General features: G+C 35.9%; 5 protein-coding genes across 7 annotated transcripts; all 5 read right to left on the reverse strand.

Moving 5' to 3' along the window:
• Positions 1-235: 235 nt before the first annotated feature.
• Positions 236-23214, reverse strand: LOC127171089 (gamma-crystallin M2-like). 3 transcript variants are annotated; one of them, XM_051119509.1, is made up of 3 exons: positions 23157-23214; positions 730-972; positions 236-537 (listed from the first exon to the last, which is right to left on the reverse strand). In XM_051119509.1, exons 1-3 carry the CDS (start codon positions 23160-23162, stop codon positions 265-267), a joined length of 522 nt encoding a protein of 173 aa, XP_050975466.1. In that variant the 5' UTR covers positions 23163-23214; the 3' UTR covers positions 236-264. The 3 variants fall into 3 exon arrangements, with proteins under 3 accessions (XP_050975466.1, XP_050975467.1, XP_050975465.1); XM_051119510.1 differs by lacking the exon at positions 23157-23214 and adding an exon at positions 18891-18946; XM_051119508.1 differs by lacking the exon at positions 23157-23214 and adding an exon at positions 1085-1143.
• Positions 4637-23214, reverse strand: LOC127171090 (gamma-crystallin M2). The gene is made up of 3 exons (XM_051119511.1): positions 23157-23214; positions 5140-5382; positions 4637-4948 (listed from the first exon to the last, which is right to left on the reverse strand). The coding sequence occupies exons 1-3, from the start codon at positions 23160-23162 to the stop codon at positions 4676-4678; spliced, it is 522 nt and encodes a 173-aa protein (XP_050975468.1). The 5' UTR covers positions 23163-23214; the 3' UTR covers positions 4637-4675.
• LOC127171093 (gamma-crystallin M2-like) lies at positions 9111-10058 on the reverse strand. Its single transcript, XM_051119514.1, has 3 exons — positions 10001-10058; positions 9658-9900; positions 9111-9383 (listed from the first exon to the last, which is right to left on the reverse strand). Exons 1-3 carry the CDS (start codon positions 10004-10006, stop codon positions 9111-9113), a joined length of 522 nt encoding a protein of 173 aa, XP_050975471.1. The 5' UTR covers positions 10007-10058.
• On the reverse strand, positions 13159-13987 carry LOC127171082 (gamma-crystallin M2-like). The gene is made up of 3 exons (XM_051119499.1): positions 13939-13987; positions 13616-13858; positions 13159-13440 (listed from the first exon to the last, which is right to left on the reverse strand). Exons 1-3 carry the CDS (start codon positions 13948-13950, stop codon positions 13168-13170), a joined length of 528 nt encoding a protein of 175 aa, XP_050975456.1. The 5' UTR covers positions 13951-13987; the 3' UTR covers positions 13159-13167.
• LOC127171091 (gamma-crystallin M2-like) lies at positions 22370-23224 on the reverse strand. Its single transcript, XM_051119512.1, has 3 exons — positions 23157-23224; positions 22808-23050; positions 22370-22706 (listed from the first exon to the last, which is right to left on the reverse strand). Exons 1-3 carry the CDS (start codon positions 23160-23162, stop codon positions 22434-22436), a joined length of 522 nt encoding a protein of 173 aa, XP_050975469.1. The 5' UTR covers positions 23163-23224; the 3' UTR covers positions 22370-22433.
• Positions 23225-24418: the final 1194 nt, after the last annotated feature.

Below are 24418 nucleotides of genomic sequence, written 5' to 3' on the forward strand. Positions count from 1 at the left end.
TTTGACCAAAGGCTATAAGAAACAACATTTTTGATGCAGTTTGTGTCTTGGTAGTTTTGGTTTCATGTTTGGCTGGACCTTGTTATTTGAAAGCATTCATTCCTCATATTTACAGTACATAGGGTAGATTGCTATCATGCTGTAGTATACCATAATTCAATAATTTCTTGCAGGTGTTATTTGATTACTGATGTAAATGTTGACAACAATTATTTTCAAGACAATGTTTAGTGTTGTAAAGGAATTATTTTATTAATATAAACCCTAATACCAGGAGTCCATGATACGCCTCATGCTCATGAATCTCATGCCACCCATATTGCTGAAGCTCCTGTACTCTCCAGGCCTGAAGTACCACATTCTGCCTCTGTAGTGGGGCTGCTCATAGAAGAGCCAGTGGCCGTCCATAATATGACAGGACTGGCAGTGAGACATGCGGTAACGGTCCATGATGCTGTCACAGTCATCCATCATCTCGTACATCTGACCCATGAAGTTCTCCCTCTCGTAGATCCTCATTCTGTAGGATCCCCTGTACTGTAGTGGAAGAGAAGTCCATTATATTCACTGTCTAGTTTTGCCCCATAAATAACCATTCTGAAAGTAACCATTTTTATTTCATTAATGTCCCAAAGTTCTGCTTAATGTTTCCAAATCAATGTAGATTTAATGTTTCATTAAGAAAATGTCTCTGAATTGATTACAAATAAAAAAATTCATGAAGCTCACCATGGGGATCATACGGCAGGACCTGATGCAGTTGTTCATTCCAAACATAGACATGTAATCAGCATACTCTCCCCTTCTGAAGAAATACTGATTTCCCATGTAGTTGGGTTGATCGTACATCATCCAACATCCACTGTGGACTCTGCAAGAGTGACAGCGGCTCATGTAGGAGGAAAAATCACCACAGTCACTCATACAGTCATAAGAGCGACCCTGGAAGTTCCTCTCCTCGTAGAAGGTGACCTAAAAAAAAAAAACAAAGTTTTTTTTTTTTTAGCAATTTAAGGTTAAAATGAACAAATCAAATAATTTTCAAGTCAAACTGTGTGGAAATTGGTCCTGGACCGAGGTTTACCCTCATGGTTGCGCTGGCTGGTCCTCAGTTGTTCCACAAAGGAGAAGCTGAAGCTGATTCTGCTTGTTGACTGACTGCTGTCACCTGTGCTTTTATACTAGACCAAGACTAAAGAAAACAAGGCCTCTATTATTAGTCAGTTTCTGACTGTGCAAGTTAGAAAAGAGGCCAATTTAACTAAAGCATAGCATCTAGATTTTACTGCTCACATTTGACTCTAGAATTTCTGAAGTTTAAATTGTAATTATGAAGCACAAATTTCACTAAACACATGAAAATAATGTATTAAAGTAATGTATTAATTGTGCTTCTTTGATTAGCAGAGAATAAAATGTTGAACAATTTTGGAACATTTTTGGGAAAAAAAGTTTTTTTTTTTTTTTTTGGTTTGTCAGATATTGTGTTTACAGTATTGTAGTTTAAGTTACAGATGAAATGGAAACAGGTCAATTTAGCTCAAAGGGAAATAACTAATTTTTATTTTTAGGGAATTTTGGCAGAATCACTGTTCTATGGCTGATCAACTGAATTGGCCAGCGATTCAGTGAACAGGATATATAACACCAACACTGCAATGGATATTAACATCTAAAGTATAGTGAAAACACTAGCCTATTTATTAGCATAGTAACAAGATCTGCAGTTTAAGACATTAACTTGTAAGCACAAAACACAAGATATTTCTCTTTTCAATATACTGTAAATAAAACTTAATTGGACAAATCCAACTCATATAAACTAATTTAAAGGAAACACACACACTCACACATTCACACAAGTTGCAGAAAGAAAGAAGGTAGAAAAGAATGAGTTTAAGAGAGTGAAAATGTGGAGTCCCAAGTTTCTATATAAGCAATTGCTTAGACATGAACAGACATGAAGTTTTGAGGTGGGCACAGACACAGCTTTGTGGCAAAGCTTAACTTAGATCATGAAACTCTCAATGGAAAGAAAAAAGCAAATAACGCAAAATTTAGGCACACACATCCCTAATGGTGTCTTGACCAATTAGACATTGTCTTAGCTTGGGGTGTTGCTAGTTTTAGCCTCTCAATACATAAAATCAACATTATTTTGTTAGTCACATGGTCTGAATTTTCCCACTCTTGCAGAGTATATTTTAGACATGATTTCTATAACAAGAACGTTATACATTTTACAAACAATCGACTAATAGAAACATTTGAGTCACAAACTTCCAAACCCATACATACCAAACTCAAATATAAAACTATAACTCAAATGTGTGGGTTACCTACATGGTATGGAGTTATGCAATGCTTTGATATTCGTTTATCCTCCTCTTAATTCAGTTCTGCGAGGAAGGTTAAAAACAGCAGAGACAGTCTGGGTCTCTTCATCAGTCCAATGTAAGAAACAACCCAGTGAATCCATCCATCATGATTTTCCTCATGGTTTTACTCATGATGGTCGTGATGTGACCTCTTTGTATTAATCGATGGGTTGAAACTAACACAAAATAGCCTGGTTTTAAAAAGTAAGAATTGCATTTCTGTAGCTGATGCTAGTTTTGGTACATGGAGTTGGTTGCTGCTTTGACAAGGGGGGCAGTACTGAAACACCATATAATCGACTTGATTGCACAGATACTATTTTAACTGAACTGGGCTGGACGATGACATCACTGAATCAATGGTGAACTGCCTTTAACTGAAAATTGAATGTTTACTGTTGTCCTTCTGCATTATTGACATATTATTTTTTAAAATTTAATACTTTGAAACAATCTGTATTGTTAAAAGCGCTATATAAATAAAGGTGACTTGACTTAATTTGACATCCTGGTTTGGACCATCAAACAATAGCATGCTGTAGCATGTTCTAGAGTAAAGGACAGATAGTTAGATTTGCTTCAGACTCATTACAGCCTCAGGCTTGCTGGACCTCTGCATTATGGTCATCCACGTTGCCGTTGGGGCTTTAATATATAATTTGTCACTTTGTACACATTCACACAGGTTTCAGAAAGAAGAAAGAATTGTCTGATTCACTTTAAAAGAGTGAAAATATGGAAACTTTTGTTTTAATTAAAGCATTTTTTAACATGAACAACCATCTATCATTTTTAAGTTGCTTTGAGTATCACAATGAGGTTTAAATGGCTATTAAATTTATTCAGAATAGAATCTAAAAAATTCCAATGTTTTCACTGGATTCTTCTTTAATTTTCCTGCTGAAAAATCTAAACTTAAAGGTTGTTGATTAAACTTAAGGTCTAGTAGCATCTAGAGTTACGTGCTGGTTGAAGTTTTGACAACACACAGGCAAAAATGTTGTGGACTGATGCATGTTTACCACTGTGTCAAATCAAAGTTTTTTTTACGCATTTTATTCATTTAGCACTGTCTGGTACTGCCTCCATGATTATCTGACGACACCATTAGGACCAATGTAATCATGGCAGTGCAATTATAAAATTAGCTGACAGATCTGTCTTAACGGAAATTCAAATACTCGCTGTTAGTCCACCATCCAGCCACATGGTGGTGAAAGAATTCTTGGCAAAGGCAGGAATTGGCATGTACGAACGTGGATTATTAAAAAGAGATGAGAAAGGTAAGATACTTATATTGTCATACAATTATTTAATGTATATCTGTTTTAAATAATAAAAAATTGTTAAACCTCCAAAACGAATAATGAAAAGTTTGCATAGTTTTGGGTCTTCTCAGATGCATTCAGTAAAAGCGCATTTATTTTAAACAACCCGAGTCTGTGAATTTATACCTCGCGACCCAAACCCTGTCAGGTCTTAGTCAGTTGGACTTTGGGTTTTCAGATCCAGGTAGACCTGTGAATACCTTTAATTCAAAGATGTCAGGTTTGAATTGGAAGGAAATGTCAAACAATGTTATATAATCAGTCCTTAAATGTTGAGCTACTGGCAGCAGATACGGAACTTAGTCAGAAGCTTTTTTTTTTGTATGTCTTAATATGGCTTTCTTCTTAAAATTGGTGAATCTTGCTGTAGCTGACTGCAACTATTGGCATACCTGGGAAACAACTTGAAGATGATCTACAGATGTTCATAGAGAGCCCTGAATTCTGTAGTGTTTCTTTAAATGTAGATTTTTTTTTTTTTTTTACCTTGTATTTTAGATACTTGGACCCAAAATCATTGGACTTGACTGAATTTCATTTTATGAAAAGAAAATATAAGAGATTTTCCAAAATGTAATCTGTTTTGTTCCACATAAGAAAGTCATAAATGTTTAATTAAGCCATTTGGACGTGTGGACTGCATTTTGGACTGTGTTTTGAGTCATTTATTTCTGATAAATTCTAATAAAATAGAATCACTTGTAATTTGACCAAAGGCTATAAGAAACAACATTTTGATGCAGTTTGTGTCTTGGTAGTTTTGGTTTCATGTTTGGCTGGACCTTGTTATTTGAAAGCATTCATTCCTCATATTTACAGTACATAGGGTAGATTGCTATCATGCTGTAGTATACCATAATTCAATAATTTCTTGCAGGTGTTATTTGATTACTGATGTAAATTATTGACAACAATTATTTTCAAGACAATGTTTAGTGTTGTAAAGGAATTATTTTATTAATATAAACCCTAATACCAGGAGTCCATGATACGCCTCATGCTCATGAATCTCATGCCACCCATATTGCTGAAGCTCCTGTACTCTCCAGGCCTGAAGTACCACATCCTGCCTCTGTAGTGGGGCTGCTCATAGAAGAGCCAGTGGCCGTCCATAATATGACAGGACTGGCAGTGAGACATGCGGTAACGGTCCATGATGCTGTCACAGTCATCCATCATCTCGTACATCTGACCCATGAAGTTCTCCCTCTCGTAGATCCTCATTCTGTAGGATCCCCTGTGCTGTAGTGGAAGAAAGTCAGTTATATTCACTGTTTAGTCCTGCCTCATAAATAACCATTCTGAAAGTAACCATTTTTATTTCATTAATGTCCCAAAATTCTGCTTGATGTTTCCAAATCAATGTAGATTTAATGTTTCATTAAGAAAATTTCTTTGAATTGATTACAAATAAGAAAATTCATGGAGCTCACCATGGGGATCATACGGCAGGACCTGATGCAGTTGTTCATTCCAAACATAGACATGTAATCAGCATACTCTCCCCTTCTGAAGAAATACTGATTTCCCATGTAGTTGGGTTGATCGTACATCATCCAGCATCCGCTGTGGACTCTGCAAGAGTGACAGCGGCTCATGTAGGAGGAAAAATCACCACAGTCGCTCATACAGTCATAAGAGCGACCCTGGAAGTTCCTGTCCTCGTAGAAGGTGACCTAAAAAAAAAAAAAATAAAGTTAATTTTTTAGCGATTTAAGGTTAAAATGAACAAATCAAATAATTTTCAAGTCAAATTGTGTGGAAATTGGTCCTGGACCGAGGTTTACCCTCATGGTTGCACTGATCCTCAGTTGTTCCACAAAGGAGAAGCTGAAGCTGATTCTGCTTGTTGACTGACTGCTGTCACCTGTGCTTTTATACTAGACCAAGACTAAAGAAAACAAGGCCTCTATTATTAGTCAGTTTCTGACTGTGCAAGTTAGAAAAGAGGCCACTTTAACTAAAGCACAGCATCTAGATTTTACTGCTCACATTTGACTTTGGAATTTCTGAAGTTTAAATTGTAATGATGAATGACTCACTAAACACATGAAAGGGGTTTAAAGTATTGTATTAATTGTGCTTCTTTGATAACTTTGATAAGCAGAGAATAAATTTTTTGAAAAATATATTTTGGTTTGTCAGATAGATACTGTGCTTACAGTAATGTATTTTAAGTAACAGATGTAAGAGAAATGGCTACATTTAGCTCAAAGCAAAGTAATTAAGATTTTTAGGGAATTTTAGGGAAATTTTAGGGAATTTGTATGGAGTGAATTTTGTGCCAATATTCATCAAACAAATCCAGCATTTTGCAAATAAACTCAATCTGATTTGCAAAGAAAAAAATGTGACTTTTAAACAAACACAATGTCATTTGCAAATATAAAACTCTATTTGAGAGAAAATGCAGTGGTATAGACAAATATATTTATTTTGTATTACAACTGTGAGACCTTTTTATGAGGAAACGTGGCTTGATGTTCTCACAAATGTGTGCAGGCAGATTTTCTCACAAATGCAACTTCCTTTTCCAAAAAAAACAGCAGATGGTGCTGTCGGTCAGTTTACACTAGTCTCCTGAGACCCAAAACACCTGTTTATCTTTTCAGGGAATACAGCAGACCAACATGAGTAGAGAACAGGTGAGTTTCTGTCTTACTATATCTATAATTAACTATTTAGATGTTTTCACAAAGTGACCCTATACTACAATGTCAGTGAAATTCACAGTAAGTGCTGTAAAGTTGTTAACATGATTGATTATTTCAAAAATCAGTAGAGACATGGCTAAACATTTAACTAAGCAGTCTTTCCCTATAAAAACTGATCTATTCTCCATATCCTCTGTTGGATTGCGGTATATAGAATATATACATATGTTGATACAAGTGTTCAACATTCAAAACAACGCAGGAGTATAATAACAATATATCATGTCACAATATATTGTAATACTAAAATGCAAATAGAGTGACAATATTGTTTACCAAAAATGAAAGCTTAGACAATTTAATTTAGTATCAAATATGGTAATATCAACCAAGAGGTAATTAATTATTGATAATAAAAAAAAATAATAATAATAAAAAAACAGAAAACAGAACACAAATCACATTATTTAGTTTAGCTAAGCAAAATGATGAATATTTCTCTTCTGGTGTCAGTGCTTTGAATTGGGGAGAAGGATCAAGTTCGCACTGATATAATACTAAATTTAGCATTTTGATCAGTATTTCAGAATGATTTTAACAATGATTAAAAAATAATATTTGGGGTTGACCACGCCAGTGTGTTTTGTCACGTTTTCTTGATGACCACGAAAAGAATTAAAATACAGATACGATTTGAGCATGGCATCATTAGAAACTGCAATGGGTCTACTTTTATTTGTATACAGTCATAATAACAAAAACATACATAATCACTGTCCTGAAGAATTTGTACTAGGCTATGTAATTATTTTGATGTACAGATGTAACAATTGCATTAAAAATGTTTCTATATGAATTCCATGTCCATCAGTTTTCAACTTCACAAACTGACAAATCCATACATACTAAACTCAAATATAAACCTATAAACTATTCAATAGTTATTCAAAAGGACATACACAGTGAGTGATTAGAACATGATAACTTTACTAGAACATGAGAAAATGACTGACAGTGTTGGAGAGGACCATCCTGGTCCTTATCCTCTGTTCTAGAGTTAAGGAAGAGTTAGTTTGTTAGACTTTCCTCAGACTCATTGGAGCCTCAGGCTTGCTGGACCTTTGAATTATAGTCATCCACACTGTCGTTGAGGCCTCTTTGTGGAATTTGGTTCTTTGTATTGTTTCAACTCTGTTCTGATTGAATTTTGAATTGTTTGATTTGCTTTGATATCCTACAAAGACAAGAGGTGAAACTTTAGTTTTTAGTAAAGCAATTATTGATTGATTTATTTATTTATTTCTATAATTTTTGTTTCAACTGTAATGTTTCTAAAACAATGTATATAATTTTGCTCACAATCCCTCCCTCGATATACAACCCTAATTCCAGAAAAGTTGGGACGTTTTGTGAAATACCATAAAATCAAGAATATGTTATTCGTTCATTTTCTTTAAAGGAGAAGTTCACTTCCAGAACAAAAATGTACAGATAATTTACTCATCCCATTGTCATCCAAGATGTTCATGTCTGTCTTTCTAAAGTCAATAAGAAATTAAGTTTCTTGAGGAAAACATTTCAGGATTTCTTTCCATATAGTGGACTTCAGTGGCGCCCCCAAATTTGAACTTCCAAAATGCAGTTTAAATGCAGCTTCAAATGGCTCTAAACAATCCCAGCCGAATAAGAAGGGTCTTATCTATTTTCATTTTCAAAACAAATTGACAATGTATATACTTTTTAACCTCAAACATTCGTTTTGTCTATTCTCGGCGAAGCACATGCGTAGTCTGTGTAATCCGGGTCAATACAGTTAGGGTGTTTTGAAAAACTCCTGTCTCGTTTTCTTCTTCAACATCAAAATCGTCCTATACATTGCTGTTTTACCTTTTTTTGTAAAGGGCATTTGATCTTCTTTGCATGTTCACTTTGTAAACACTGGGTCAGTACTTCTGCAGCGATGTAGGATGATTTTGAAGTTGGGGATGAAAACAAGATGGGAGTTTTTCGACATACCCTAACTGTATTTACTGTATTGAACTGGAAAAAATCTTTAGACAAGACGCACATTTGGGGTTAAAAAGTATATAAATTGTCAATGTGTTTAGAAAAAAAGGCTGATCATTTTGCTAGATAAGACCCTTCTTCCTCGGCTGAGATCGTTTAGAGTCATTTAAAGCTGCATTTAAACTGCATTTTGGAAGTTCAAACTTGGATAGGAGGTTCAAATTATATGGAGATAATTCCTGAATTTTTTTCCTCAAGAGACATCATTTCTTATCGACTAAAGAAAGAAAAATACGAACATCTTTGATGACAAGGGGGTGAGAAAATTGTCTGTAAATTTTTGTTCTGGAAGTGAACTCCTATAACGTTCATTTAATAGACTAAAATACAGAGAAAAAATTTCCAATGTTTTCACTGGCCAACTTCATTTTATTTTATAAATTATTTTATAAATTTTGATTTTGATGGCTACAACACAAAAAGTTGGGACACAGTCACCTTTTCTTTTAATTACACAAAGGCTTTGAGAAACAAGCTGTTTGAAGCAGTCTGTGTCTAGGTGGTTTGGGTTTCATGTTTGCCTGGACCTTGTCATTTAAAAGCATTTGTCCCTCATATTTATAGTACATAGGTTAAATGTTTACAGGTTGCTGTTTGACCACTGATGTAAATATTATTGATATCAATGATTTGACAGAATGTTTAGTGTTGTAAAGAAATTATTTTATTGAAATACTGGAACTCTAGTACCAGGAGTTCATGATACGCCTCATGCTCATGAATCTCATGCCACCCATATTGCTGAAGTTCCTGTACTCTCCAGGGCCGAAATACCACATCCTGCCTCCGTAGTGGGGCTGCTCATAGAAGAGCCAGTGACCATCCATAATATGGCAGGACTGGCAGTGAGACATGCGGTAACGGTCCATGATGCTGTCACAGTCATCCATCATCTCGTACATCTGACCCATGAAGTTGTCCCTCTCGTAGATCCTCATTCTGTAGGATCCCCTGTGCTGTAGAGGAAGAGAAGTGCATTATTTTCTAGTTTATCAGGTAGAACCAACAGGTAATGTAAACGAATAACAATAATTGTATTGTTCTGCCTCATAAATCAGCATTCTGAATCCTTTGTCCTTTGAATTTGTTGATTTTAACGTTTTCATCTATGCCCCACTAGATAAGCTTTTTTGCTTCATGATTTCAAATAAATATAAATTGATTACTGTAAGATGAAAGGGTGTGAATTTAAGTTGATATATTATAAAGCAATTAATTTATGGAGCTCACCATGGGGATCATACGGCAGGACCTGATGCAGTTGTTCATTCCAAACATAGACATGTAATCAGCATACTCTCCCCTTCTGAAGAAATACTGATTTCCCATGTAGTTGGGTTGATCGTACATCATCCAACATCCACTGTGGACTCTGCAAGAGTGACAGCGGCTCATGTAGGAGGAAAAATCAGCACAGTCGCCCATACAGTTATAAGAGCGACCCTGGAAGTTCCTCTCCTCATAGAAGGTGACCTAAAAATTCAAAATAGATTTTTTTAAGTGAGTTAAAATGAACAAATTAAACAATTTTGGACTTAAACTGTGTGGAAATTGGTGCTGGAACAAGGTTTACCCTCATTTTTGCGCTGGCTGTTCCTCAGTAAGTTGACAAAGGAGAAGCTGAAGCTGATTCTGCTTGTTGACTGACTGCTGTCACCTGTGCTTTTATACTAGACCAAGACTAAAGACTACACAGCCTCTATTGTTATTCAATTCCTGACTGTGCAAGTTGGTTTAGAGGCCATTCTAGCTAAAGCTTGGTATGTAAATCTTAGTGTTTACATTGTTTGAACTGTAGTATTTCTAAAGTATATGTTGCTAAAATGAAAGAATAGCCTTTACCTCCTAAAAAAAAAAACAAAATAATGAGCTTTCATTGTGACAAATTGTTTTGTTCCAGGTTTCCAAATTCTGACTGCATGGATTTGGTTTGATTCTGGTTTCTAAGCATATGACTTTTCATTCTTACAAATAGTTTGTTCTTTCACATTCTGGCTATTTGGATTAGTTTGATTTTGTTTTTCTTAAGGGTTAATTTCAAAACTATGCTTATAGGTCATTTTTTTATGATTTTGCCCTTTATGTGAAATATTGAGAATGTACACAACAATGAGAGGAAGCACTCATATCCTTTTGAGGCCTGTCGGTAATATACACTACATTGTTTGTGCAGTCTAGTTGTAGGGCCTGCTTGTGTGATAACTCATCTAATACATATTACTGTATATAACTGGAAATCACTTACTTGATTTGGCAACCTCTCATCTGAATGGATGAATTAACGGTGTCTGTGAGTGAGAGTTTTTTTGTGCAGTAGTCTGTTTTTGGATCAAATTTTCTGATGTATACATCAGAAATTCCTCTTTATTCCTCTTTATTCTTTTATTTCCCACCAGTGTGTTCTGTACAGTCTTTCTCAGAGTCTACTTCCATTGTTAAATAATTTTTCATTCACACTAATCTGCTATTAAGGTACAGTGAAAATGGGATGGTCTATTTATTATTATGGTACGTATTCTTTATGAAAGGATGGCTTCTTATCTTCCCATAGTACAACACTGTTTACCTTTACAATTCTTAACGCTGTGACACATAGGATTTGAAAATCCAAATCTGTATTTTTATTGTTCACACTGCTGGTGACCCAGAGAGAACAGCTGTAATTTATATGTATAGAATCACATAGTATATTTAAATATTTGTGTTACAAAAGTTCAAAGAAGTTGTGGCAGTATGGAAAAAAGGACAAGGTTTTGATGCTGTATGGCCGAGTGGAGGAGGGAAATCAATTATCTGGAATTACAGAAATGTGCATATAGGGTGGAGCTGCAGGAGAGTGCAGAGAAAAAGAAAGGAAAGAGGAGCAGGTTACCAGAGTTTAGACAGACACCGCTTATTCACTGAGACCTCACTATGTTTGGGCCAGGGTGGACTGCTAGAATGAGTGTGAGTTGTCGAGGAGAGAGATTAAATGTTGTGTGCTGCACCTTTGGTCATCGGCTACAGAGCGAAGAAAGTTGGCTCTCAAGGTGAATTCCTGCTATACATCCCTTGAACCTCATACGTTCAAAAACTTTCCTCTCTGCAATTATCAGCCAGTGATCATCTTGTATCACAAACACACAACACACACCTTTAATAAGCTTTCCATTGATGTATGGTTTGTTAGGACAATGTAAATTTGACCCGACGACAAAGATAAGGGTCATTTTTTTGAAACTATTTGAAAATCAAGAATGCAAAGTGTGCAAAAAAATCTAAATATTGAGAAAATCGTTTAAAATTGTCCAAATAAAATTCTTAGCAATGCATATTACTAATCAAAAAATACATTTTGATAAATTTATGGTAGGAAATTTACAAAATATCTTCATGGAACATGATCTTTAATATCCTAATGATTTTTGGCATAAAAGAAAAATCTATAATTTTGACCCATACAATGTATTGTTGGCTATTGCTACAAATATACCTGTGCTACTTCTGGCTGGTTTTGTGGTCCATCGTCACATATAGTAAAGTGTTTAATAATTTTGATGTGAGGTAAAAAAGTGTGATATAAAAATGTTTTCCTCCTTGTTTTTTTGTTCTTCTGTTTTTTTTTCCTTCCCGTTGCTATTTTTACTCTACGCTTGTTAAGCAGTGGAGTGTTTAATCTGCTAAGGTTTACAAGCAACAAGCATCAGAGATAATTTTTCTTCATAAAGTGGACTTCAGTGGTGGCCAACGGTTTAAAGGTCCAAACTGCAGTTTCAGTCCAGCTTCAAAGAGCTCTACACGATCCCAGCCAAGAAATAAGGGTCTATCTAGTGAAACAATTGGTCATTTTTTTGATTGGTTAAAAAAAAAAATTCAAATTGATATACTTTTAACCACAAATGCTACTTTTGCACTATGTCTGCGATTTCACACATTATGTAATCACATTGGAAAGGTCACGTGTGGTTAATTCTTCATCTGTGCACTCTGGTTCAAAAATGTAGGGTAGGGCAAAAAACTCTAATTTCTCCCAAAAAAATCTCATCTTCTCCAAATTGAAAATTGTCAGACATCGTTGTTTTACTTATTTTGTTGTTTTACTGGCACCTACATCACACGTGACCTTTCCAAAATGATTACATAATGCGTGAGGTTGAGCTAGTGCAAGAAAAGCGTTTGTGGTTTAACAGTTTATAATTTATAGTTTATAAAAAGTATTATTATTATTTTTTTTTTTTTGGAAAATGACTGATCGTTTAACTAGCTAAGACTCTTATTCCTTGACTGAGATCATGTAGAGCCGTTTGAAGCTGCATTGAAACTGCAATTTGGACCTTCAACCTGTTGACTACCATTTAAGGTTAGAGTTGGATTGTGATTCCCGGAATTAGCATCAGAAACTGAGTTTTTTCCCTTCCAGGACAAGTGGGTGGGCAAGTTGGTTCGAAATATATTTGGTCTGAAATCTTAGATATTTAATCTAGAGAAAACAGGGGAAAAAATACTTTGCAAAAAATAACATACTGATGAGTAAATTTTATTTTAATGTCTATTGTTTCCTGCCAGTGATTACTAAGTAATGTCTAGCCCACACTATACATGTTTGAAAATGTTGTTGGGAAGTTTGGGAACTAAAAAATGAAACCTTTCTACGGACAGCTTGTTGAGTGTTTTGTGGATTTTGTTTTTGTTATTAGTGGCATTAATGATGTTCAAGACATTTTTTATTGTTGTAAAGAAATTATTTTATTAATATAAACTCTAGTACCAGGAGTCCATGATACGCCTCATGCTCATGAATCTCATGCCACCCATATTGCTGAAGCTCCTGTACTCTCCAGGCCTGAAGTACCACATCCTGCCTCTGTAGTGGGGCTGCTCATAGAAGAGCCAGTGACCGTCCATAATATGACAGGACTGGCAGTGAGACATGCGGTAACGGTCCATGATGCTGTCACAGTCATCCATCATCTCGTACATCTGACCCATGAAGTTCTCCCTCTCGTAGATCCTCATTCTGTAGGATCCCCTGTGCTGTAATGTGAAAAAAAGTGGATTTTAAGATCTGTCTATTCCTTTTTCTGTATGGCTGAAAAAATTAGATCTATACATGTTTGCAAATACTTAATGAATATTCAGTTGGGAAAATTATTGTTAATTGTTTTTTTTGTTTTTTTTCAAATTCCATCAAAATATTTATGGAGCTCACCATGGGGATCATACGGCAGGACCTGATGCAGTTGTTCATTCCAAACATAGACATGTAATCAGCATAGTCTCCCCTTCTGAAGAAATACTGATTTCCCATGTAGTTGGGATTATCATACATCATCCAGCATCCGCTCTCAACTCTGCAAGAGTGACAGCGGCTCATGTAGGAGGAGAAGTCACCACAGTCGCTCATGCACTCATAAGAGCGACCCTGGAAGTTCCTGTCCTCGTAGAAGATGACCTGAAAAATCAAAGTTAATATTTTAGTGATTTAGAGTTAAAATTAAACTGCATAGAAATTTGTGCTGGAATGAAGTTTACCTTGCCCATCATGGTTGCACTGATCCTCAGTAGTTCCACAAAGGAGAAGCTGAAGCTGATTCTGCTTGTTGACTGACTGCTGTCACCTGCTTTTATACTAGACCAAGACTAAAGACTACAGGGCCTCTATTATTAGTCAGTTCCTGACTGTGCAAGTTGGCATAGAGGCTGTTAGTTAAAGCGTAGTATCTAGATCTTAGTACTCCGTCAGAAGTTTTTCTGAAGTTAATGTTTGTTCAAATTAAGAGACAATTCATTCATTAGACAATTCTTTACTTTGAGAATCTTTTTTTTTTTTTGTCTGTGATTCATATCTGTGATATACAAAACCTGAACATTACTACAGTAAATAACTGTCTACTAAACTAAATAACATGTAATTTAGTAGAGATTCTAAGTGTATTAGTCTATTTAAAATAATAATAAAACAAAAAAAAAAATACAATAAAAAGTAGCATGTTTGTAAAACAAAATGTGTAAATATCCTAATCAGGGATAGGCAGCTTTAACTGTGATGAGGAAAATTCAAATTAATTCTCTGCCAGCAGGTGGCGCTTTCAGAAAGGCAGAAATAAAGCAGTTTCCCCAGTAACGGTAGTACACAAAGCAGCCAGCACCTGACTTTGAAACATGCAGCGCTCTTATTTGTTATATTTACTCGTCACAGTTCTTGTCTTTCCGTCCCCAAATATAAGAACTATTGAATTCGTAATTAAGACTTTCTTGTACCATTTAGTTTTTATGGCCTTAAATTTGATACAATTAAATGTAAGACTTTTTAAGAAACCATGAGCACATAATTCAGTGCATACATTTCTGTCATGCATTTGGTTAAAAGGATTTGTTAACTATGCATTTTACCTTTGAAATTTGAGGCAAGTGCAACTCCGTCATCTGTGGATCTTTCATACTTTGTTGTGAGCCGTGGTGTACTGGCCATTTAAATTAAAATCTTTCATTACAAATAAGTTTCTAAACCATCCTTGAACTTGGTAAAAAAAAAAAAAAAATCTGTTTAACATCTTAACTGGAAAATACGATTTTCATGGTCAGTTTTTCATTTATTTTTGCTAATGTTAGTGAACATTCATATTAGTGTGCACCTACTACACTGAAAATATAGAAAGCGGCTGGAAACCAGCAACATCAAAGATAGTATGAACATCACTGAAAGCAATATTTCCGTGACTTACTTTTCAAATGTTTTGCAGTTGATCATCAGAGTATAATATGATCCAGCAGGCTGCACTAAAAGACAATTGCCCATCCCTGATCTAAATAAAAATATAAATAGAAGTTTACATAACATTTATCTTATGGCTCGTTTCTACCGAGCAGTACGGTTCAGTACAGTACAGTACACAATTATGTCCGTTTCCATTGTCAAAAGTTGTAAATGGTACCAAAATAGCAAACCGTATTGTACCACTTTTTTGGTACCCTTCCATTGGGGTACCTAGCACAGCAAACGGTACCAAAAGGGTGGAGCTAAACTCACTGCAGAACGTTGATTGGTCGACTAGAATCATCACATGTGTGTGGTACAAGGGGATAAAGCATCTCCTTCACTCCTTCATCCATGCTGTTCATGCTTGCTGGGCTTATTTACATCAGTCCGCAAACACAAAAAAAAATATACCAGTGTATTTTATAATTTTATATTTTCAAACAGACAAGCCGTTTCTCAATATGCATTCTTGTCTGTTCTTGTGAACTTGTGAAATGTCTTTGCCCAAAAACCCACATAATTTTCTAAATATTACTGTTATTGTGTCAGGAAATGTAGTTTTAAGAGTTTTTCAAGCGAGAAGTGTTTAAAACTTAAATGTGCGGTTTCTTTATAAAGATAGCGCCTATTTGAAAATTTGCTATGACGATTTCAGAGACACTAACTCCGATCACCGGGCGCTCAGTGCTCATCTGTCCGCCAAGAGCAGCTTAGCTTGACTAGTCCGTCTGACATTTACCGCTGGCTCTGATGTCTTTGTAGTGATTAAACATGGGATACAATTCGTCTTGGGTATATACCAGGGAATTCACTGGTCACTGGTCACTTTTGGCTGAGCACAAAGTTATGTTTAACTTCATATATTTATTTTGAACTTTACCGTGGTACAGCGCTGACTTTGTAGTCTTATACTTTGTACTTCTACTTTTATAATGGCTATTATTGTTTATTAATACTGACATTTAACAAAAAGAGGCATAGTTGTGCTTATTGCTGCACTTTATGTTGATCGCTACGTTATGGCATACATCACGGGTACTGTTGGCGGTGGAAATGCAAGCTGGATCAATGTGTTATGTCCCGAATCGTATCGTACTGTACTGTACTGACCCATACCGCTCAGTGGAAAGAGCCATTAGACCCTATTAAGGTAGCTGTCACAAATGAGACTCCTGCGGTTCCTCCCGCTCACCACCAGCGGGATCTCTCTCCTCATTATTAATACCCATTCGGACTACAACTCCCAGTCTCGTACCTGGCACTGATCACCCCTGCACTTTCACCTCTCCTGTGGACTATTTAAGTCACTCCCAGTCACTCCCAGAAAACATGATTGCTTAGACCAGGCAACCTTCCTCCATTGCTTCATGCTAGTTCTAATGTTAAAGGATTACTCCACTTCCAGAATGAAAAATTCCTGATAATTTACGCACCCCCATGTCATCCAAGATATTCGTGTTTTGCTTTATTTTGCAAGGAAATTAAGGTTTTTGAGGAAAACATTCAATGGGGCAGTGGGGCTCAATGAATTGAAGGTTAAAAATGCAGTTTCAGTGCAGCTTCAAATGGTTCTAAACGATCCCAGACAAGAAATTAAGGGTTTTATCCTGCAAAACAATCTGTCATTGTCTTAAATAAATTAATATTTATACACTTTTTAAACACATGCTAGTCCTGTGTAGCTTTGTGATGCGCTTGCGTACTCTGTGCACTCCTGTTTAATACAGTTAGGGCATGTCGAAAAACTCCCATCATTTTCTCCTCCAACCTCAAAATTGTCCTACATCGCTGTTTTACCTTTTCTGGTAAAGGGTGTTAGACCTTCTTTGCATGTTCACTTTGTAAACACTGGGTCAGTACTTCTGTAGCAATGTAGGAAGTTCATGGCCAGCATTAAGTTTTTCAGAGTTTGAACTACAGTAGCTCTTCTGTGTGGTCAGACCTGATGGACTAGTCTTCACTCTCTATGTGCATAAATGACCCTTAGAGTGACTTTAGGTAGATACTGATTACTGCATAATGGGAACACCCCACAAGATTTGCTGTTTTGCAGTGTCTAGCCGTCATTATTTGTCCCTTGTCACTTGGATCTTCACTCAGATTGTTTGCCCATTTTTTACTACTTCCAACACATGAAATTCAAGAACTGACTTTTACTTTTTACCTAATGATATCTGAAAGCTGAATAAATAAGCTTTTTCATTGATGGTATGGTTTGATAGGATAGGACAATATTTGGTCGAGATACAACTATTTGAAAATCCAGAATCTGAGGGTGCAAAAAAATAAATCTAAATACTAAGAAAATCACCTTTAAAGTTGTCTAAATTAAGTTCTTAGCAATGCATATTACTAATCAAAAATTAAGTTTTTATATATTTACAGTAGGAAATTTACAAAATATCTTAATGGAGCATGATCTTTACTGAATTTCCTATGATTTTGGCATAAAAGAAAAATAATAATGATTTTGACCCATACAATGTATTTTTGGCAAATATACCTGTGCTACTTAAAACCTGTGTTTTGTGGTCCTGGGTCACATTTGTGTTTTCAGATCTTATCTGTCAAATCACCACCACTGAATGAGCTATTTGACAACATCGTTTCCTAAACATATTACTTCAGTTAGAAAATATGGTATTAGCTGTAACTGTTGAGGTATACACACACAGCTCTATATTTTAGACCACATGAAGTTTCAGTTACACGGTTATGACATTCTCTGCTCTGAAAGAACTGGGTGTCATTGTTTGTTCGGAACTTGTCCTTTGAAAGCCAAAATTCTAACATTACCACAGGATGTACTGTAAGCAAAATACAGTAATACTCATTATTTTTACATGTCTTCATTTGTTTTGAATTTCTGGTTATTTAATGAGAAGTTTGTTTGTGCATCACTCAAGTAAATATTAGTGGCATTAATGATTTTCAAGACACAGTATATTTAGTGTTCTGGAAAAAGAGTTTTATTAATAGAAACACTAGGAAACTAGTACCAGGAGTCCATGATACGCCTCATGCTCATGAATCTCATGCCACCCATATTGCTGAAGCTCCTGTACTCTCCAGGCCTGAAGTACCACATCCTGCCTCTGTAGTGGGGCTGCTCATAGAAGAGCCAGTGACCGTCCATAATATGACAGGACTGGCAGTGAGACATGCGGTAACGGTCCATGATGCTGTCACAGTCATCCATCATCTCGTACATCTGACCCATGAAGTTCTCCCTCTCGTAGATCCTCATTCTGTAGGATCCCCTGTGCTGTAGTGGAAGAAAGAGTCCTTTTAGTTTATTTGAATGAATGAATGAATGAATGAATGACTATAGTTAAAAGAAACCTGTTTATATGTTAAATAAGCTGAAATTGAGCTCACCATGGGGATCATACGGCAGGACCTGATGCAGTTGTTCATTCCAAACATAGACATGTAATCAGCATACTCTCCCCTCTTGAAGAAATACTGATTTCCCATGTAGTTGGATTGATCATACATCATCCAACATCCACTGTGGACTCTGCAAGAGTGGCAGCGGCTCATGTAGGAGGAAAAATCACCACAGTCGCTCATACACTCATAAGAGCGACCCTGGAAGTTCCTGTCCTCAAAGAAAGTGACCTGAAAATTCAAATGTAATACTTTAGTGATGTAGGTGACATACACCAAATCAAGTAATTCTGGAGTTAAACTATGTGGAAATTGGTGCTGGAACAAGGTTTACCTTCATGGTTGCGTTGGCTGATCCTCAGTAGTTCCACAAAGGAGAAGCTGAAGCTGGTTCTGCTTGTTGACTGACTGCTGTCACCTGTGCTTTTATACTAGACTAAGACTAAAAACTACAGGGCCTCTATTGTTAGTCAATCCCTGACTGTGCAAGTTACAACAGAGGCCATTCTAGCTAAAGCTTGGTATGTAGATCTTAGTACTCAAAATTATTAGAACAATACAAGTATGCTGGTCAAAAAGAATGTGAATTGGATAGACTCTTAAGAAATAAAATGTAGCATTTCAGTGTCAAAGCTGTTTATTAATAAAAGTTGTGGGGCAGCTTTGACAAGTTTCTGTGCTCATGAATGTTTCTTTGTGTGCTCTGGGCAATCTACAATCTCTGTATGTGACTGGTGTGTGTGTCTCTGTGCATCAATTAAAGCAGCACATTGATATAGAACTGCAAGCTAAACGGTTTTATTGGCACAGTGGTTAAGCAGAAAAATTAAAAATGGCACTTCATGACCAAAAATTTGCAGACCCCTGATGTAGACTGTTATACTGGTTTAGGTACCTTTGTGTGCAATTGCAACCTGTCAAGTCATAATAATAATAATAACAGGGCAGCTGCCTAAGCTTTCAGACACAGCCTAATGCTGGGTACACACCACAAGATAATCGAGATGATTTTGGGCCGATTTCTTCCCTTCCGACAATCCTAGGTAATGTCCCGAATATCTTGGTGGTTCTAAAGATTATCTTATCAGATTTTCTTGTGGTGTAAGATGTGTTAAGAAAGACTGAATCTGCTCGGAAGAAAGTCAGAGGCGCCCCGATCGTAAGTCATAGCATAACAAACGCAGTCATCGCAATTTCTTCCTTCCTAATGTCCGCCATGTTTATTCTCAAGTCTCGAGAGATTTTGCAAGATTTCCCGTGTTCACAGTCAGGACTCTGGTTGAAAATGTATTGGTGTGTGGAGTGCTGTCTTTGTCACACAACACTATAGAAGAAAAACGGTTAACTCTAGGATGTTTTGTCCTCATGTTTGTGGTCTCTCACATGCTGAAGATCTTTAGTGTGTACCCACACCTTTAGTGTGTACCCAGCATAAGTTTGCATTTTTATCATGTGGTTGTTGTTTTCGATTGAGAATTTCTGGCTATATGGATTTATTTATTTATTGTATTTTATTTTATTTTGGAATCATGCTTACTGATTTTGAACCTGTATCCTTAGCTCTGTCCAACCAAAGAAGGGGCCTTGAATTTGGGATCAGAATAAAAAGACAAAACCTAGTGAGTAACCTGTAATGCTAAATAGCATGTGCCTGATGCCAATTTTTGGGGTTGGTGGTGAAAACTGGAATTCTAAGATGCAGTATATGTCCCCCTCTTGATCAAACTAATAAAAGAATTGTCATTTCAAAATTCAAGATAACTTTTTTGTGCAAAATTAATTAGAAAGAAATAGAGATTGGTTGAAAACAGTATTTTCAAACTTTGAAGTGTTGCTAATACAACTTATTGTGTGCTTCCTAGGCATTAGATAACATTAAATAACATTGGCGTATTGTGTTCCCTTTAATTTATTCTTTAAATTTTCTTTACTTTATAACTTTTTTGCATTTTCATAAATATACATATATATTTTAAGTCTTCATTTTACCTTTATAAAACCTGTGTAAACCCTGATATACAGAGTTCGGCCATTTTAAGAATTTTTATAATGGAGTGGCTAATGGAACATCTTCTCACCTGTTTAGAGCAAGGAAAATGTATATTTGGCCCCACTGTTCAGAGTCATTGTTTTCTGTTTTGTTCTTGTTTAGTGTAATCACTAGCAGGTTTAATGACCAAACTGAAGCTGAAAGGTAATTGGCTAGATTAGTTATCTTTGAAAATGTTTAGATATACGTGGAAAGAAGCAACTTTCATTTAGCCTCCCTCAAACCTTTTGAGGTTGCATTTTGGATGGACGCAAAATGTATTTTTCCTTTAACGTATCCATTCTGATTGATCATTTTAGTAATGAGAACATCCTTAATCAACCCAGTCTTACTGGAAATACGCTTCTATATACATTTCTGCAACACCGTAATTACGTACCTTACTGCGCGTTTCGCGGCAGTTTCAAAGTGAAATGTCCATAGATTGGCGCTGAAACACACGTTCAATACGTGACCGCGGCACATTTTTATTTCTTTGGTACGTATTGTGGCTGTTCAGAATTCAAACATCCAGGTAGTCACTAAAGGTTAATGCTATATTGCGTTAGAAATGTACCCTACACCAAGCAATCCTAAATCTAACCGATAGTGTTAACAAATGCAAAAGTGATATAAAAAACATTTGTTGATGCAGCCGTGCTATTTAAACTTCCTTATGCTGATTTGAGCTGTTTTGTTTCATGGGATTTGTACCGGAGTTCTGCATCACTCAAGTGCAACGCTGTATTGCGTGAGCTACCGAGCAAACTGAATTAGAAAACTCATCCATATGAAGCGACATATGTGACGGCAATGTCATCAGTTTTCAATGTTAAAATTGTTTTGAAGCCATAATATAATATTCTGCAAGTAACTGTGTGAAATTAGGCTTTATTCATCAAAAATCTGTGTGTAAATAATACTTTGTGTGAAAAGGAATGAAAGTTTTTGGAGTTTTACTGCTTCTAGTGTTCATTTCAACTGGAAACTGCAGATTTGTACATATAGGTACGTTTTTTCAGTCTTGCAGAAATGTATATAGAGGCACGTATTTCCAGTGAGCCTATGTTGTCTTTAATGTTGTCGGCCACAGTCATAACAACTCATCTGGCTACCATGTATGAAGGAAAATTATAAAAATACATTTTTACTTGATATACATCTGACTCATGCACATCATTGGGTAAACTGAGTAAAACAAAATTCAAATTTATCAGCTGTTATTTTCACTTCAAATACATTTTTTGAAAAGGCTCAGCATCCTGTGCCTCTAATAAACAACTAATGCCCACATTGTGTTAACCTTGGATAATTGGCTTAGTACTGTGGTTTGTAAGTAGTTCCTGATGCTGCTCTGCAATAACTCTCTCCACACATTTACAAAAACAAATTATATGATAGAGATAACGTCACTATGTTCTAATAAAAAAAGTAAATATCATATAATAGCAGTCATCCTACTTTTAGATTTGGTTTGGTTCAAGGCATCTGTATCGCCAGTGTGTGGCAAGCTGATGTGATAGATGATAGATAATGTTAATGCAAAAGCTTGCAATTCATGTCCTTATCCAGGTTCAAGTTTTGAAGTTCTAATTTAAATTTAGAAAATTATAATTTTTTTAATTTTGGGGGTAATCAATGACTTTAGTGTAAAGAAGTCACACAGAGTGAACCAAAGAAGAATGTGTTTTTGTGGGCTACTGTAGTAGTAACATAATTCTTTTTAGAACGCAATGTTTATTTTATTGTATTTATTTTATTGTTATTGTTATTACTGGCATTAATGTTTAGACAACAACAATGACAATATTTATTGTGGTACTGAATTTTTTTTTATTAGTTTAAACTCTAGTACCAGGAGTCCATGATACGCCTCATGCTCATGAATCTCATGCCACCCATATTGCTGAAGCTCCTGTACTCTCCAGGCCTGAAGTACCACATCCTGCCTCTGTAGTGGGGCTGCTCATAGAAGATCCAGTGACCATCCATAATATGACAGGACTGACAATGAGACATGCGGTAACGGTCCATGATGCTGTCACAGTCATCCATCATCTCGTACATCTGACCCATGAAGTTCTCCCTCTCGTAGATCCTCATTCTGTAGGATCCCCTGTACTGTAGTGGAAGAGAAGTCCCTTTAGTTTAAATGTATCAGCTAAAAAGATAGATCTATTTATGCTTATATGTTATCTCATATAAGCTTATATTGAGCTCACCATGGGGATCATACGGCAGGACCTGATGCAGTTGCTCATTCCGAACATAGACATGTAATCAGCATAGTCTCCCCTCTTAAAGAAATACTGATTTCCCATGTAGTTGGGATGATCATACATCATCCAGCATCCGCTCTCAACTCTGCAAGAGTGGCAGCGGCTCATGTAAGAGTGCATATCAGCACAGTCGCCCATACACTCATAAGAGCGACCCTGGAAGTTCCTGTCCTCAAAGAAAGTGACCTGAAAATTCAAATGTAATATTTTAGTGATGTAAAAAGTAAAATATACCAAATCAAAAAATTTTGGAGTTAAACGTTGTGGAATTTGGTGCTGGAACAAGGTTTACCTTCATGGTTGCGCTGGCTGATCCTCAGTAGTTCCACAAAGGAGAAACTGAAGCTGATTCTGCTTGTTGACTGACTGCTGTCACCTGTGCTTTTATACTAGACTAAGACTAAAGACTACAGGGCCTCTATTGTTAGTCAACTCCTGACTGTGCAAGTTAGCATAGAGGCCATTCTAGTTAAAGTCTGTTATGTAGTTATTAGCACTCACATTTATTAAAACCCTAACAGTTCGGTAGTTTAAAATATGCAGTATTCTGTAATAATGATGTAATTGCAAGTACAAATAACCAAAGGTATTTTTTCTCTCAGCTAGGTTTTTCTAACTAACTATATTCAGAGATAAAGAATTAGCTTAGGCTAGACCTTTAGTTCACCGACCTCATATGTAGTTTTATAAAATAGAGTACCTATAGTGTTGTCAGTATTTTAAACAATCCATAAATAATGCCTGTGCCATTGTGGGGGAAACCGGCCACTTAAATTTTGCTTTGCAAATGCATGCTTACGGTATTTGGTAAAGTCATGTACAGTATCCCTTTACTAAGTTCTGCCTTAATGATGCAATTTCTCTGGCTTTTAGCTGTTGCTCTCTTTTAATGCATGTCTAAAGAGTATCCTTGTGTAGATAATTTCTATGAAATTGTGTATATAAAATTATCCTAAACACAATAACATGTTGTTAGTGATTCAATAACACAAGGTACACACAGAATGCAAGGCAGTATTTCTTTCTTTCTTTTTTTTCTTTTTTTTGGTCTTTTATTTTCCCATTTTTGAGAAATACATGCTGTGGATTAAACTGAGTTAAAGCCAGCTAAACATATTTCACATCAATAAGAGCACTTACAGAGCATTTACATTTTTATTTATGAACTGATTTAGGTCATTTAGGTTTGAACTTTAACTACATTTACATTATGAGAACAATGTCCCCACAATGTTAAAAAATGATTAAAAATAGTAAATGATGTTTATCTGAAAGTGTAACGATGCAAACATGTTTTCTGTGAGGGCTAGGTTTAGGGTTAGGGTTGGGTTAGGGGATAGACAATATCGTTTGGTCAGTATAAAATCTATAGAAGTCTATGGAAAGTCCCCACAATTCACAAAAACAAACGTGTGTGAGTGAGTGAGAGAGAGAGAGAGAGGAGACTTATGTTGTAAATTTATATTTAGTAGGATCTGCAAAATTACTAGTTAATCACAGTCTGTTTAGCAATGATGAAGACTTTGTAGTAAATTAAATAGGGGAGTGCGGGGC

The sequence above is a fragment of the Labeo rohita genome, chromosome 9, assembly GCF_022985175.1.
Source record: "Labeo rohita strain BAU-BD-2019 chromosome 9, IGBB_LRoh.1.0, whole genome shotgun sequence".
Classification (NCBI taxonomy): Eukaryota; Metazoa; Chordata; class Actinopteri; order Cypriniformes; family Cyprinidae; genus Labeo; species Labeo rohita.